The sequence below is a fragment of the Anopheles cruzii genome, chromosome 2, assembly GCF_943734635.1.
Source record: "Anopheles cruzii chromosome 2, idAnoCruzAS_RS32_06, whole genome shotgun sequence".
NCBI lineage: Eukaryota > Metazoa > Arthropoda > Insecta > Diptera > Culicidae > Anopheles > Anopheles cruzii.
In genome coordinates, this window is record NC_069144.1 from 23250200 (window position 1) to 23264893 (window position 14694).

At 40.3% G+C, this 14694-nt stretch overlaps 2 protein-coding genes across 5 annotated transcripts; both read right to left on the reverse strand.

Annotated features, from left to right (window-relative positions):
- Nucleotides 1-7122: 7122 nt before the first annotated feature.
- Nucleotides 7123-9025, reverse strand: LOC128278288 (lipase member H-like). Of its 2 annotated transcripts, none has more exons than XM_053016983.1 (2): nucleotides 8884-9019; nucleotides 7123-8820 (listed from the first exon to the last, which is right to left on the reverse strand). In XM_053016983.1, the coding sequence occupies exons 1-2, from the start codon at nucleotides 8930-8932 to the stop codon at nucleotides 7757-7759; spliced, it is 1113 nt and encodes a 370-aa protein (XP_052872943.1). In that variant the 5' UTR covers nucleotides 8933-9019; the 3' UTR covers nucleotides 7123-7756. The 2 variants fall into 2 exon arrangements, with proteins under 2 accessions (XP_052872943.1, XP_052872944.1); XM_053016984.1 differs by having other exon boundaries at nucleotides 7125-8817; nucleotides 8884-9025.
- A 527-nt stretch (nucleotides 9026-9552) lies between these two features.
- On the reverse strand, nucleotides 9553-13969 carry LOC128278287 (ornithine aminotransferase, mitochondrial). 3 transcript variants are annotated; one of them, XM_053016979.1, is made up of 3 exons: nucleotides 13634-13969; nucleotides 11022-11310; nucleotides 9553-10935 (listed from the first exon to the last, which is right to left on the reverse strand). In XM_053016979.1, exons 1-3 carry the CDS (start codon nucleotides 13791-13793, stop codon nucleotides 9951-9953), a joined length of 1434 nt encoding a protein of 477 aa, XP_052872939.1. In that variant the 5' UTR covers nucleotides 13794-13969; the 3' UTR covers nucleotides 9553-9950. The 3 variants fall into 3 exon arrangements, with proteins under 3 accessions (XP_052872939.1, XP_052872941.1, XP_052872942.1); XM_053016981.1 differs by lacking the exon at nucleotides 13634-13969 and adding an exon at nucleotides 11881-12062; XM_053016982.1 differs by lacking the exon at nucleotides 13634-13969 and adding an exon at nucleotides 11651-11746.
- Between the last annotated feature and the right edge of the window lie 725 nt (nucleotides 13970-14694).

Sequence of the window (14694 nt, forward strand, 5' to 3'; positions counted from 1 at the left end):
GTCTTATCCGCCCATTTGTGCATCATTGAACCATATCGACAGTGACAACATGAAGAAATGTTTTTAGGAAACAAAGCACATCCCTCAAACGATCAAAAACTTTTTTTAAATATGTTACAATCGCATATATGTATAGTTTTATAATGTGTAACAGTTAATCGAACAGCAATTCGCACAAGACAGTGGAAAACGATTGCATTCGTAAAACGGAATTAGAAATCGAACTGAACCTACACTAAATGGAAGAAACTGTAGAGAAGTACCCTACGCATGCATGTTATTTGCAAGTGATTGTTTTGCACCATGAAATCACAGCTAAAAAGAATTATTTTTCCACGACTCTCCACCAGCCTTTAATAGGCATGCAGACGATGAGTATTGTTGATCAAAAAGAGTTTCAGCATCACAAAAGTCTCAAGTTTTCTCTCCTATAATGATGCTGGTATTTCAAAGAAGTGCGCAGAAACATCTACTTTTCCGCAATTAAGTTTCGGAACGAATGGAGCGCAGGTTGTAGTTATAAAATATTGATTTCGTTCATTCGCATTCATTAGCAACCACAATCTGTTTGGCCCACCTACGAGGAGCTACTGGTTCGAGCGGACGAGTGGTTCGAGAAGCGGACACTCATGTTGCTGTATTTCGCAATATATCCTCAGTTCAATTGAGATCATAATGATGGTAATTTTATCGGACGTTTGAAATGAGGAAATCGTTCATATGAAAATATGCCAATTACCGTAACCACATTTTTCAATTTTAAACGTGCACTAGTAACTGCACGTAAATGAGTACGAAAATAATGTCACGCTTATCATTGTTACAAGTGCCGGCTTTTATTAAATCCAACAGAACTTGGTGGGGCAAAGATACCTCACCCAATGTAGATGGATTGCCCACTTTAGTTGTACAATTTTTATCGATACTAAATGGCTAAGCACCAGCCTAATGTGTATTCTTGTAAAAAAAAACATTTTAAACAAGTCAATGTCTGAGAATCGAAAAATTTTCCATACCTTCCAAACAATTATTACTAACTGAGAAGATTGTAAGATGCATGAGGAGGAAGCATCCAACGTCTTAAATGTTCTATCCAACAAAGCTACTTCATATTCAGTTTAGGTACGTCTGCAATATTCTTGGAGTAGTTGATAGTAAAACAAATGAACATTAAGTAATGGAACTAAGAAGTAATGGTGAGAACGAAAATCGAATATCTGCAGCAAATAATAAAAATCATTCAACTACCAAATTAATATAATATCGCATGAATGATTCCTTTCGTAGACCACATTATCTATACCGTATTACGTACCGTAACATGAACCATTGTTCCATTACGTTACAAGAACGGGCTCAACCAAATGCACTGATACAGAGTGCGTTGAGCATACTAAACGTTGAGTATACAAAAACATGACATAAACAAAACTAAAGATAATCAGCACAGACAAGAACTGTATGTTTTCAACTTTCTCTATCTTATCTGTTAAAGAAGCTTAGAACGGAATGCGATTATATAGATTTTCACCAGATGACACAAAGAAGGGCGTCAGAAGTTCTTCAATACACGAACAGATTTAGAAACGAACGGACCAGATTTGCCAATCATCGCCGAAACAAGTTTAAACACTGGAACTGTAGGGAAAAAGTGTAAGCGAAATTAACCTTTGCCTGGTAACTGTATAGCATAGTTTGTAAAGCCTTACATAATTCAACAAAAATAATAGTCATAATCCATGTCTCCGAAGAAGAATCCGCGAAGAATAAGCTTTTAAGGCTTATTCTTCTGTATGTAGACCAAGGGTGAAACTTTTTTCTTTTTTCCATACATGTTTATGATTAGTGTTATCTCCATCAAGTTACGAATGCCGCTCGTATCGTTGAGCAAATGCGATTAGTATTATCAACTGGCCAAATAATATCGGAATGCGCAATGAGGCCCCGCTATTAACTTAACATCATTACTATTGCTTTCCTTTGATGTTGTCTATCAAGATGGAACCAATGCATATTTATGAATGATTTCATACGAAAACTTTGATTATAATTTGAGTCTCTCCAAACTAACTCACATTGAAACGGTAAGCTACAATTGTGTTAATGAAACATTTTTTCGGTTTTCATACGGTCTATTACCGGCACCACGCACAATGTTTCGAGGGAGTCTGCATCCATGGTACCGAAGACAGACAGGAATGAAAATAAGTTCCTGGTATATTTGTTAATGTTCCTTGATACGCTAGATGCCTAGAGGCTGGTGTTGTTGGCCAGTGGTACACGGCATAGGGCTTCCACTGGTATTCAGCTTGAATGTGTCTGCATTGAAGCTTCTGCTTTCGGCTAGTCGAAAATTTCCAAACGGCACTGTTCCCCACGATCAATCGTATCGTTGTGTCAAATGCACCAGTTTTCGATTAAGTTAAGGGGTGCGAATGTCGGGTTGTCCTATGTGGTTTGAATATGTGTGCATTGTAGGGGTTTGAAAGTTCTTCGTTATTTAGCGACGGGCCACGCGGAAGCATACGATGCTTCATTCGCTTTGATGGTGTTTACATCCCTGAGTGTGCTTTTCAGTCCGAAATGTTCGTTCAATAATGCCTATTTGGTCGAAACAATTTTTTTTTTGTCAAATATATGATATTTTTAATGCCCATTAAAAAGGTTTTGAGTATTTAGGTTGATTCTGTTGATTGGTTGGTTGTTAGTTTATGTAAAAATGTACCTATAAAACGAGTAAAAAAGTGACCAAAAGACATTTATATTATTTTTGCCTCATGTTAGTTTGCTAGATTTTGGATTAGTAGAAAGGTTAATAAATATCCCATAACTCCAAACGATTCTAGATTGCATACGTCGGTAAATTTAAATTTATTTTAAATACTACAAAGGAATCATATCCTGAAGCCATCTCTGGGACCAAAAGTTGGCTTAAGTTTCCAAAAAATGAACAATTTCGTCGGAGCAATAGGTGAAGGTTAAGGCATAAACTTTCTAAACTGAACGCTTCTAACAAAAGCAATACAGTTTTCTATGTTTGTGCTAGCTAGCTAGCGACTATATAAGAATAACTATCATTTTTTTTTTTTACCATTGGTGATCTATACGAGTTTACTATAATGGCTTTCAAGTATTTCAGTCACTCGCTCAATATTTTCTTAGCGGGCGGTATGGTCCAATTTTGAATTCCTGCTACTGAAAGTGTTTGCGATTTGTTCCCCTAACCCCATACGAACCACTAGGTACATGTATAGAACAAGGCTGAGTGTACTTTTCTTGAAAGTGTGCAACTGAACACAACATTATTGTAAGAAAATACTACAACGGAATGTGTCGAAAACTAATATGGTGGCTGTTTTATTCTGAGTGGCAAAAGTTTGATTATGGATGAATGTGGTTGTGAGATTTGAATGTATCAAACCATGTTGCAAAGTAGAACAAAAAAAGATTTTTTTATAAAAAAGCATACTTTACTTTTTTTTAACTTGAGAGCATAACATCGTTTTTGTTCGACGGAAAAGATATCAAAAATCTTTTCAGAACTAGTGGGAGAGAAGCAACTTTATGTGGTTATTTCTTAGAGGATGAATAATTGCATCACAGAAATGTAGAAGAAATATAAAAAGCGTAAAGTGAAAAGATGATGAACTGATTGCTTTTTTATTATTGATACTAGTGCTTTCTCCCATTGGTTTTGACATCTATCTGTACAGATGTTAGGTAGAGTACGATTTTGAAAAGAATAAAAAGTTTCACTCTTCCGCTATCATCATTCCCTTCACTTCCCTTCACGAGATGAGCATCTCACCTTTCATAGTTTCCCAATTTTTACGTTTTTTCGGTAAGAAATAGCTTCGTGTTATCTCTTCCGGTCTAATAGTAGTGGCCAGACGACATGTTTTCCTGCGAGAAGTTACGAACATAGGTGTAACTTCCGCTCAACGAACATGTTTTCAATTAACAATTACGACCTGGCAACATCCAACATATTAATCGACAGAGGCCACAGCCAGCAGAGTCCTTTGGTGGTAGGGCAGAAACACAGAGTCTGTATGAAGCTGCAGTTTGCGAGAGTTTGTTTTGACAAACTAGTCGTGGGTATCAAAACGAGAATAGTGACTACAATCAAATAAGAAACAAAATTTGAAATTTGCATTTGTATCAGAAGAACGCAAACATTTCAGCTACGAAATATCTCATTTTATCTAATCTGGTAGTCTGTACCGATTGGCTATGGAAGATTTCATGGGATGACCAGCAACAGGACAATGATGATCAAAGTTGCATGAAACCAGAACTGGGAACGAAACAAACACAACTGAGCTAGAAACGGTTCCATGCACACATTTGTGAGCTGGAGAGTAAAAACGAACACATTAAAATAGGAAAAAGTCATATATTTATTGAAAGATTGTTATACATGCATATACATACATATATATTTATTGGGGACCTTTTTGTGCGAGAATTGCAAAAGTTCAAGTTGAGAAAGTCATAACGTTCTGTACCAAAGTAGAAAAAAAAATATCCAAATCTGTGGATTAAGGAAACAAACGGAAATTTATCGATAATAATACAACACAGATCCACAGATGCAAACAAACACACGTGCGCGCCCAACGCTAGTAACAGACTGAGAAGCGTATACAAACGAAAGGTCATTTGGAAATAACTATCAATGCGAGCGAAATCATTCCAGTTGTGGAAGATTAGTGTGAAATGGACATGGAATATGGATTACCGTTACTAGGACCCGCAGGATACACCTGAAATTGAACTACTATTCGTGACTGGAGAAGAGTGAAATTTGTATAAATTAACACGGATTACTACGGTTAATTTTTCTGCTTTGCCGTCGTGTAAGTTGGGCATCTGGTAAGAGCTACTGGCAAGATTCTGTCGAATGGAGCTCACTGAGTAAATAACTGTACTATTGATATTATTCATTATAAAAAAATATTTATATACCGGAAAGTTTACTGATACGGCATTGCAATATTTTCGTATAATCAATAATCATCTATAAAAGTTACACCAATTTACTATTATTGAGTTGCAGAAGTTCAGTTCCAAGAATACAAAGAAATGCATACAGTCACCTGCAGCACAATAAAAGAATGATGATGGAAGAACGATTTTAGAAAGTGTACTTATCGTAAAAAGCAATGTTTTGAATGCCCAGTTGCAGCCAATTGAACACAACGATGAGCAAACAACCACGTTACTTACGAAGAAGGGAATTTTAAGAAAGAAGCTCCGTTCTTACTGTATGATTGAAAGAATGAATGCTTATGCCATAAGAATTATACACGATAACACGGTAAAAAGACTGAATTATTGTTTAGTGTTGGTGTTTGTGACGGTTAGTTTTTTGTATATGTTGTTACACCCAATCAAGCAAATTGTCCATTTGTTCTTAGCTTGACATCGTTTTATTCACCAATCACCTAAAAACTTAATCTTGCCAATTATTTGATCTTTGTTCTTTGAATAACTCTTATCGCGAACCTTTTATTTTAGAATTTTTTAGTTTAAAAGCTTAAAATGTTTTATACGCTGAACACACAGCCACTGTAAAAGTGGAATGAAAGAAAAATGCCTATTTATATACTACTGGAAATAGATAATTAAAGTAAGGATTTAGAAATTGGTGAGGTTTGAGGTAATTTAACTTTTGCTATTCAATGTTTCCTACCTGGCAAGATATTTCTTTAGCCCACATTCTTTCTTATGCATAACTGTCTTGTAATTTTTATTTAATGAGAATATCGTAAAATAATCACATCCTTTTAGGTTTTCATAGCTCCCTAATGGCGATCGGATATACAAAAAAAAATCAACTAGGTGATAAGTGCATCAAATTGTTGGTCTATCAACAAAAGTTTTATCGACATGTGTCTTGCCGTTTGCCAATCTATTTCGTGGCATAGTCATTTTTCGTTTTCCTTATACCTCAAAAAATGGGCTGAGCCGTCACACACTGCTGGACTAGTAAAAAAGTTCATGTAACACCTATTAAGTTTGGAGTTGTTTGTTTTTTACCGATTGTTTGTTAGCTTGTTGATTGATTGGGGACACAAACTTTGGCTTCACGAACCAGAAGGAAACACTATCATTATCACACGTCTGTTTTGAAATATTCATGAACAGTGAGACGTCCGAATTGATGCGATGAATTCATTCAATCATACAGTCTGAGCTAGCAAAGAAAGAATCAATTGCCTTTTCAAAACGCCCGTAGCATTCTTGCAACGGCCATAAAACTTATCGGATGCGAAGACGCAACGGAATACCATGCAAAATTCGACGCAAACCATTTAAATGTAAATCGAAGAAACTGAACCAGTCGGATAGCTAATAAGTCGGGAAACGATCAATCCAATGAGTAATATATGACAAATCATACACTGATACACACGCACACTCACTCACTTTTGAAGCAGTCAACCAGATTCTAGAACTGGCTCTTGTTCAGTGTGTAAAAGTCGGTGAGATGGGCGATTAAAGAAGCAACAGTATGTACGTCTAAATGGTAAGAGCTAACATGTATGAAAACCATGAACGCTAAGAAGCAGCAAAAACTACAAAAACGTGGAGTTAAAACTATCACTGAACATATAAGCAGTCTAATCTAATAAAAGATTAAGGCAAGAAATTAAAAAATAAACAAACACATAGGGAAAAATACAGATGCAAACCTAAAGCGAATTAAAGCAAAAACAAAAATAAAACCAAACTAAACGAAAACTAATCCGAAAACTAAACGAAAGTAAATCGGAAAACAATGAACAATGACATGGAAAAAATACGCTAAGCGTGAAAAGTCTGATATGATGAAACGAAGTGCGAGCGGTCGATAGTGCTACTACTACTTCAGAGTAGTAATAATATTGATAAAAATAATACTAATGATAAGAAGCATCAAACCAGCAAAACTGAGACAAAAAAGAAGAAAAAAACAAAAATTGTGCATATTTTTGGTGTAATTGATATTATGTGAATAATATTATATATACATATACATACATACATTATGCAAAATTTGAAAATAATGTGAAGAAATTGTTATATATCATGCAGCATACAAAAAATACAAAAAAAAAATGAAGTATTCGATGGTTGTGTCCAGTGCTTGTTCATTGTGTGTGGTGTAGCATTGATTGATGACAAGTCCGGGGGAATCCCGCGGGAATCTCCATGCGGATTAAGGGAGAGCTGATAAACCAACATACTTTAATTGCTGAAACTCCGTATTATTTCTATTATTATCAATTAAATATAGATGCATAATCGGTGGAATATTTACAGTTTATTAAAGACGCAATCATTCTTTATGTGGTGGCACTCAATAACACCAAGCTAGGTCTTGTGTCAGCCAAAAGCGAACGAAATATTATCACACGAGGATGGGGATTCCAATGGCCTTTTGCTATGCAATGTAATCATGAGGCTCAGTTTACGCAAAACCGCAATTCCGTGAAAGGCACACTACACCACTTAACTAAGCCGAACGATCAATGTCATCACCGAGTTGTGAGACAGTACCTGAGAAAACAATCTTTGTGGTTTTTGTGTTACGTTACGTTAGAACGTGCCCACCAATGCACATTGTCACCTAAAGTTCAGTAAAGTAGCTAAACGTTGAAAAGCGCTGACGTTGCTAATTGAAAATTAATTGATTACTTTTAACTATTAACTACCCAATTGAGAACAGCTCTGTACAATTACCTACTGTCCAACGATGTCAAGACCATATTTAAGGTGCGACCCCCGCTGAGTTATCACGAAGAAATGGTTCTTTGGCGGAAGTTGTGATGTAGTAGACGCCGGCCGGTTTTGAAGCTCTCCAGACCAAGCCACCGAAGGCGGCACTACTAGCCCTGGTGCAAGATGGACCAAGATTGTCCAGATCGTTACAGCGGCTGGCGTAGTTGTTACGCGTGCTGAGCGACTCTTTGAAGAAATCCACCGCTCGCTGGTGGCTGCAAGTAAAACTGATACCACAGCCCGGTTGTGCGACTCCTCCGTTGGGGTAGTAGTCGGCCTGGCCAATGTTGCGGAAGAACCCCAATGCCTTTCCATTTGTGTGGATGATCTCGACGTACTGTGCGTCTTCCGCTGACAGTCTATGGTTCGGCTTCTTCACGCGAAACAGCGGTGAGGCTGGATCAAGACCAACGATATAGCCGATCTTTCCGGCCGTAACCTTCTTTCCTGCTATACCGGCAATGTGTGCCCCAAGACTGTGGCCTATGATGCCGATCCAATCAACATCCGCATCCAACCCCAACACTAGGTTGTCGATCAGCTTGGCTACTACCGCGGCCACCTTCGGCACCCGATAGCGAGCGACCGGGTAGATAAACGTGCTGGCACCCTCCTCCCAATCCACCGCTATTACGTTGTTGTGCTCCTGCTCCAACAGTGCTTTGGCCAGTGGATCGATCACCACCGAATCCGAGCTACCTAACCAACCATGCACGAGAATAGTTGTTGGTAGGTGCCTCATGAAACCGGCTAGCTCTATCGAGTTGAGCTGGTCGAAGTGAAACTGAGTCCTTGTACCATTTTTACTGTACAGATAACACTTCACGTATTTGGCCGCATCGTAGTGTGTGGCATTGTTCCTACACTCTCGCACACCTATTCGAGTCATAGGCTGAAAATTACCATCCTGGTCCGGGATCTGCACAGTCTGCTGTGGCTCGCCCTGCTCCGATCGTAGCACGATCGCCGGGGGAATTAACGAGTCACCTTGGTTGTCCTCGTCGTAATCCATGTCGTCAAGATCGTCATCCGCTGACTGTATAGTAAACGCTACTGACAAAAGATATTTGAAATGCACCGTTTCCTCAGTTTCCCATGAAACTTTGCTACACTCACCTCCCACAGTCATAACTATTAAAAAGAATAACAACACAACAAAGTTCATGTTCTTTCTATTTCTGATCTGACTGGCACAGTTGAAGCGAAAGTACAACGGGGAACCGTTTGGAACCTACTGCTACATTCGATGTGATCGGTGGTTCAGTATGGACTGATTACAGCACGGCGGGCCGGGCAATCCCGCGCTAGGCTTTTCAAGCATCAGCCTAGATTGATTGATTGATTACCGGCTGGGGAAGTTGAGAATGTGCTGCCATTTTTAAACCCCGTACCCCGTATTTGTACCCCGTGTGTGTGAATATAATTTAATCAAATAGTTCGATGTTTTTCGGATCCTTTCTTACCGGATATCGTTATGTTAGAGGCCAGCGGCGTGACAAAGATGAGTGTTATTATTTTGTTAGTTACGCTAAAATCCAAGCTATATGGAAGTATGTAAATTCTGCCTTCGCATAATCTGTGATTGCCCAAATTTGTTATTAGTGGGAAATAAGTAACTGCTTTTGCTTCAAATGAATTCAAATTGTTGTTTAAATTTTAAATCAAATTTGCAAACCAAATTGCATAACCTGCAGGAGTTTTATACAATAAAACTCTAAAGTTTAAACTAAGAAGTGGTGAAAAAATTAAAAAATTGGTGAAAAACTCGGAATAGTGGTGTATAACTTGACACATCACCGAATTGTTGTAAACTAGCTTTATTTATTTAATTTGATGATTTATTGACATTATTAAAGTCCTTATTTATTTCATTTAATTCAGAGATTCTTCAGGTACTTCGGCTCTTTTCATACTACAATGTTTCCTTTGCTTTTGAGCTGATCAGTCTCGCCTTTCTCGGGCGTTATTCAAGCTATCGTTCGCTTAGGCCCTCTCTTGATTCAGTTAATTCAGTAGTACATACTTCTTCCTTTTTCCCTAGAAGAGAATTTCAATTACCTCATGCAAAATTGCTTATGCAATTAGTACAAAAATCAATTCTGTTTTCTTCCAAACGTTTTTCCTATAACTAACCCAACATCGTTCCGGAGGCTTCTCAGCCACATTTTTCAACGCGGTCGTCCTTACTTCTTCACAAACGACATAATGGTACTTTTGATGATGTTCAAACAGTCGTGCAGTTGTTCCTCGTCAATGGTCAGGGGTGGTGCGAAACGAATAATGTCACCGTGCGTCGGTTTGGCGATCAAACCGTTCTCCTTCAGTCTTACGCACACCTCCCAGGCATCGAAGTTCGGATTTATGACGATGGCGTTCAGCAGTCCCTTGCCGCGTACGATCGAAACTACATCGGTGGGTAGCTCGCTCAATGAGCTGCGTAACAACTGGCCCATGCGTTCCGCGTTCTCTGCCAATTTCTCGTCGATCAGCACCTGCAGAGCAGCGATCGCCACGGTGCATCCGAGCGGATTGCCACCGTACGTCGAACCATGTTCACCGGGCTGAATGCACAGCATCACCGGGTCGTCGGCCAGTACGGCTGACACCGGATAAACTCCGCCGGAAAGCGCTTTCCCGAGAATTAGTACGTCCGGTCTAACGTTCTCGTGGTCAACTGCCAACAAGCGACCGGTCCGGGCGAGACCCGTCTGTACTTCGTCGGCAATGAAGAGCACGTTGTACTTGTTGCAGAGGTTGCGCACAGCCGTCAGGTATCCATCGTCCGGTACCAACACCCCGGCCTCGCCCTGAATCGGCTCCACCATGAACGCACAGACATTCGGATCCTGTAGTGCCTTTTCCAGCGCCATCGTATCGTTGTACGGTATCAGCTCAAAGCCTGGCATGAACGGTCCAAAGCCAGCGTAGCTTGTCGGGTCGGACGAAGAAGAAACGGCTGCTAGAGTGCGGCCCCAGAAGTTGCCCTCGGCAAATACGATCTTCGCTTTGTTGTCGGGAATTTTCTTAACCTTGTAACCCCACTTGCGTGCCAATTTGCAAGCCGTTTCCCCTCCCTCTACACCCGTGTTCATCGGTAGCACTTTGTCGTAGCCGAACAGTCCGGTCACAAACTCTTCGTACTCGCCGAGTACGTTCGAGTAGAACGCTCTGTAAACGATATAGAATGTACGTAAAGGATATAGGTTATTGTCGTTTCTTCACGATTGGAGCCGGTGGAGTCGGCGGCTGCATACCTGGAGGTGAGCGTCAGCACCTGCGCCTGGTCGGCCAAGGCTTTAACAATTTTCGGATGACAGTGGCCCTGGTTAACCGCCGAATAAGCGCTTAGAAAATCGTAGTATCGCTTGCCTTCGACGTCCCACACGTACACTCCTTCGCCACGGGCCAGAGCCACCGGCAGCGGATGGTAGTTGTGTGCTCCGAACTTATCCTCACGATCGAAGACGGCTTGTGATTTGGGCCGCGGCTTAACCTGCGGTGCCGCATGGCCGAAACCATTTTGCTGGATGGCACTCATTTTAACTGAAAAAAGCGAAAGTAAGATAAGTTGGTAAAAATGAACAATTTAATACATAACGGAAAATCTGTAAAACTATACTGATCCTACTAAGAAGTTCAAACTATGCTGAGCCTATTGTGTTGCATATGTATTAAGGCTAACTTCCTCTATCAAAAAGGAAAATTTTAGTAATAAGCTTTGCAACAAGCATGCTTTTGCTTAATGCTGCTCACTGTTAAAATCTGCTCATCAACATATCTACACTTTGCATCACATCAATTCTTAATCAACGCCAAGTTCAATTAATTACACACACAAAAACCGTGCTGCGAGATAGAGATAAAAACCACATTGCAAGCGTACATCTTTTACTAGTGAATAGTGTCGGGACATCTGCATTTTAATCGACCACTTTCACCAATTTTCTGAAGCACAAAAATCAGTCGTTCGACACGATCAGGCCATGAGACGAGCTCACGCTTCTTCATTCAATAATTTGTATGAAGGATTCTTTTTCATCATTGATGAACAACCAAAATACATAGCCATCAACAGGTACGACAAAACAATAAATAAATAAAATAAAATCCTACAGCAGACACAATATATTGAGGCAAACGTCGTCACACAAGTCACACAAGAGAAAATTTTGCACACTTCTTCACGCAAAGTACACAAGATCAATACTGATAGTCGGCGGCACGAGGTGCTACCGGTTAGCGCGATCCATATCAAGGGCAAATCAGTTAACGGATGCTGTGCATGTTCTTCTATCGGGTCGTACTTTTCTGTGACTCGATCAATGCTTGCAGTGCTTCTTATGCGCCGATGCTTATCAACACCAGTGGCACAAATAAAACAATAATACAATAATATAAGACCGGCAGGAGCCTTGGTAAAGTTATAGTTTAGTCTTGCCCGAGGTGTCATTTGTGCAGGAAAGGATTACGACAGCGATTGTGCGCATGGCTGTACCACATTGATTGCGTGGTCGCAAATTAATAAAAAAAAGAGTACAATTTTATAAATAGCTCATAACCAGATGCCAACAGCGACAGGCACCATTCTGCTAGTTGATAAGGAACTAGGAATTTTTCCATTCGAAAGCTACATTTTTCGTATAGTAACATAAATGTGCGTAACCCACCATTCCTCCTTCATGGTGGCATTGTTGGTCGCTTATTTCCAGGGCAGGACTGTAGAGACAGTTACTTTTGTTTTAACAACTTTCTTACTAGTCGTGGAGATAAGGCACAGCCCGAACGTCAATGCTGGTCAATAAAGGGCGATTGTCGATGCCGCATGTCTGAGCCACTTTCGGTGCCGCCGGAGTCAAAGGTAATTGTCTGAAGTCTGAGTGGAAAAGTTTCATGTGTGACTTAAGATTATGCTGGTCTTTCTCCGCGGTAGTTGGGCGATAACGACACGTGCTCACGTCAATGGCCTGAGCACCCAATTTTTATTCCACAGCGTCCCAGAAACACGTTCTCGTGCGTAACGGACGGAAACATCGACTCGTACGGCATATCAGGGAACTTTTTCATTATTTTTTTCTAACATTTGATAAGAGTTCGAACTGAGAATTCGCAGGGGAGCTTCCCATAAATAAATCAATGATAATGCTACAACCTTGCCCGATAGGACCAAGGATGTTTGCGGACGGTGGCAAAAAGGGGTATTGTTGCTTTCTCCGCGCACAATCGAAAATAAAACAGATCTGCTTACGAAGAAGATTCAATCGTGTCTATCGGTGCTCACAACAGATTCACAAGCTGCCATAACGCCTGATGTGTTACTGCATCGATATTTAATCGCGAACAAATAATCGCCTTGTTAACTACGGTTTTGAAATGGCCTATCTTATGAGAATACCGCTAATACAAAAATAAATACCATGTTTGTGCGTGTACTTCAAGTTCATTAAAAAAAAAACAAATGTCGCTGTAATCGTTTGCTCGCGTTCTTATGCCGTGCACCGTTTGAATGCATAAGTGGGTCGTGGCAGAACATATCAACAGCTCTTGAAAAACTTAGGCAAAAATATCCTTTAAATTTTATGGATAAATGCTATGATGATTAAAAAAAATGTATGATTTTATGACGCGACTAAACTGTAAATCTTAAAAAAAAACATTAAAACCGGTACCGGTATTTGTCAGCTTTGGGTTATTTCCGTTCGTAAGTCACAGCAGACTCTCTCACGATCCTAAGAGAACGTTGAACATATTGCAAGTCGCTGTGTGTGTTTTCGCGTAGCAGTATGCGCCCCCGCATAACCTAAGTGGGTCCAACCGGTTCCTCGAAACAAAAATATGCCAAAAAAGAGAAAACCAAATCCGCACTCACCGAATGCATCGCGCTGACGAGCCAAGAGTCGATCGTTCACCGGCGACGGTCGGCTCTGATGGAATCTGGCGATCCTCTGAAGCGGGACCGCGTTTTGCGTTCGCGACGCCATCAGCTGCTCGAAGCAGATTAGTTCCGTTCTACGCACTTGTCGCAGCATGATTGTACAGTTTACAGTGCAGCACTTGAAAGCTGGGCGGTCAAATGTATAGAGACGCAGTAAGGGCCTCGGTAAACACTTGGTCAGTTGTGGAAAGATACTCCTGCCAACCTTTATAACGCAAATCGGTTAAACACTCTACACAACCACACGGTCACGCTCCCGGATTCGTACTGATCACCGGACGGTAGAAGCGGCACTGTTTCATGTGAACGGGCCTCCCGAAATTCGCAGACATATATACTATCAGGTCAGGCAGGACGTCACCGGCGGGCTAGAAACTGTCGTCGCAAACAAAACGCTATCGCCGCACCGTGTCCTTATCGGGGACAGATTTTCGGGAGAAGAAAGTAAGGGGCTCTTCCTCTCTAGTCGTTCGATGATTGGTAATAGGTTCAGTGGTATCTTTATAGCGCTATCAATTCGATCCAGGACAAAGAATGACGTTTTTTGGAAGACTGCTATTGCTAGGCCGTTCGCGCCTAGTTGCACCTGGTCGCGTGTTTCCGTGATAACGAATCAGCAGCACCCCAAAATGAACCACGCGAGGAGCTGCAGCATGGTGACAACAAAATATTGCTCCACAAAGATAACTTATCATCTGATCTAGCAATTCATTTCGCATGTTGCCACCTAACCAACTTGTATGCAGAGGGCAAGCAATTTTGGGCCATTAATTTTTTTTTCGATCACGAGTGTGTCGGTATGTTATCTGCTGTAAAAGATGAAGAAATAAATTGTACATATCTGTACAACTAACAATGATGTTGAGCGTTCATAAAATATGATAATGATTATCATAAAAAGCTTCACACTGTATTGAATATTTTCTAGGAACCAGTCATCGAACTATGCAAAGTAGAAAACACCCTCAGAAGAGAGTCACGTTCTATTTTAGACA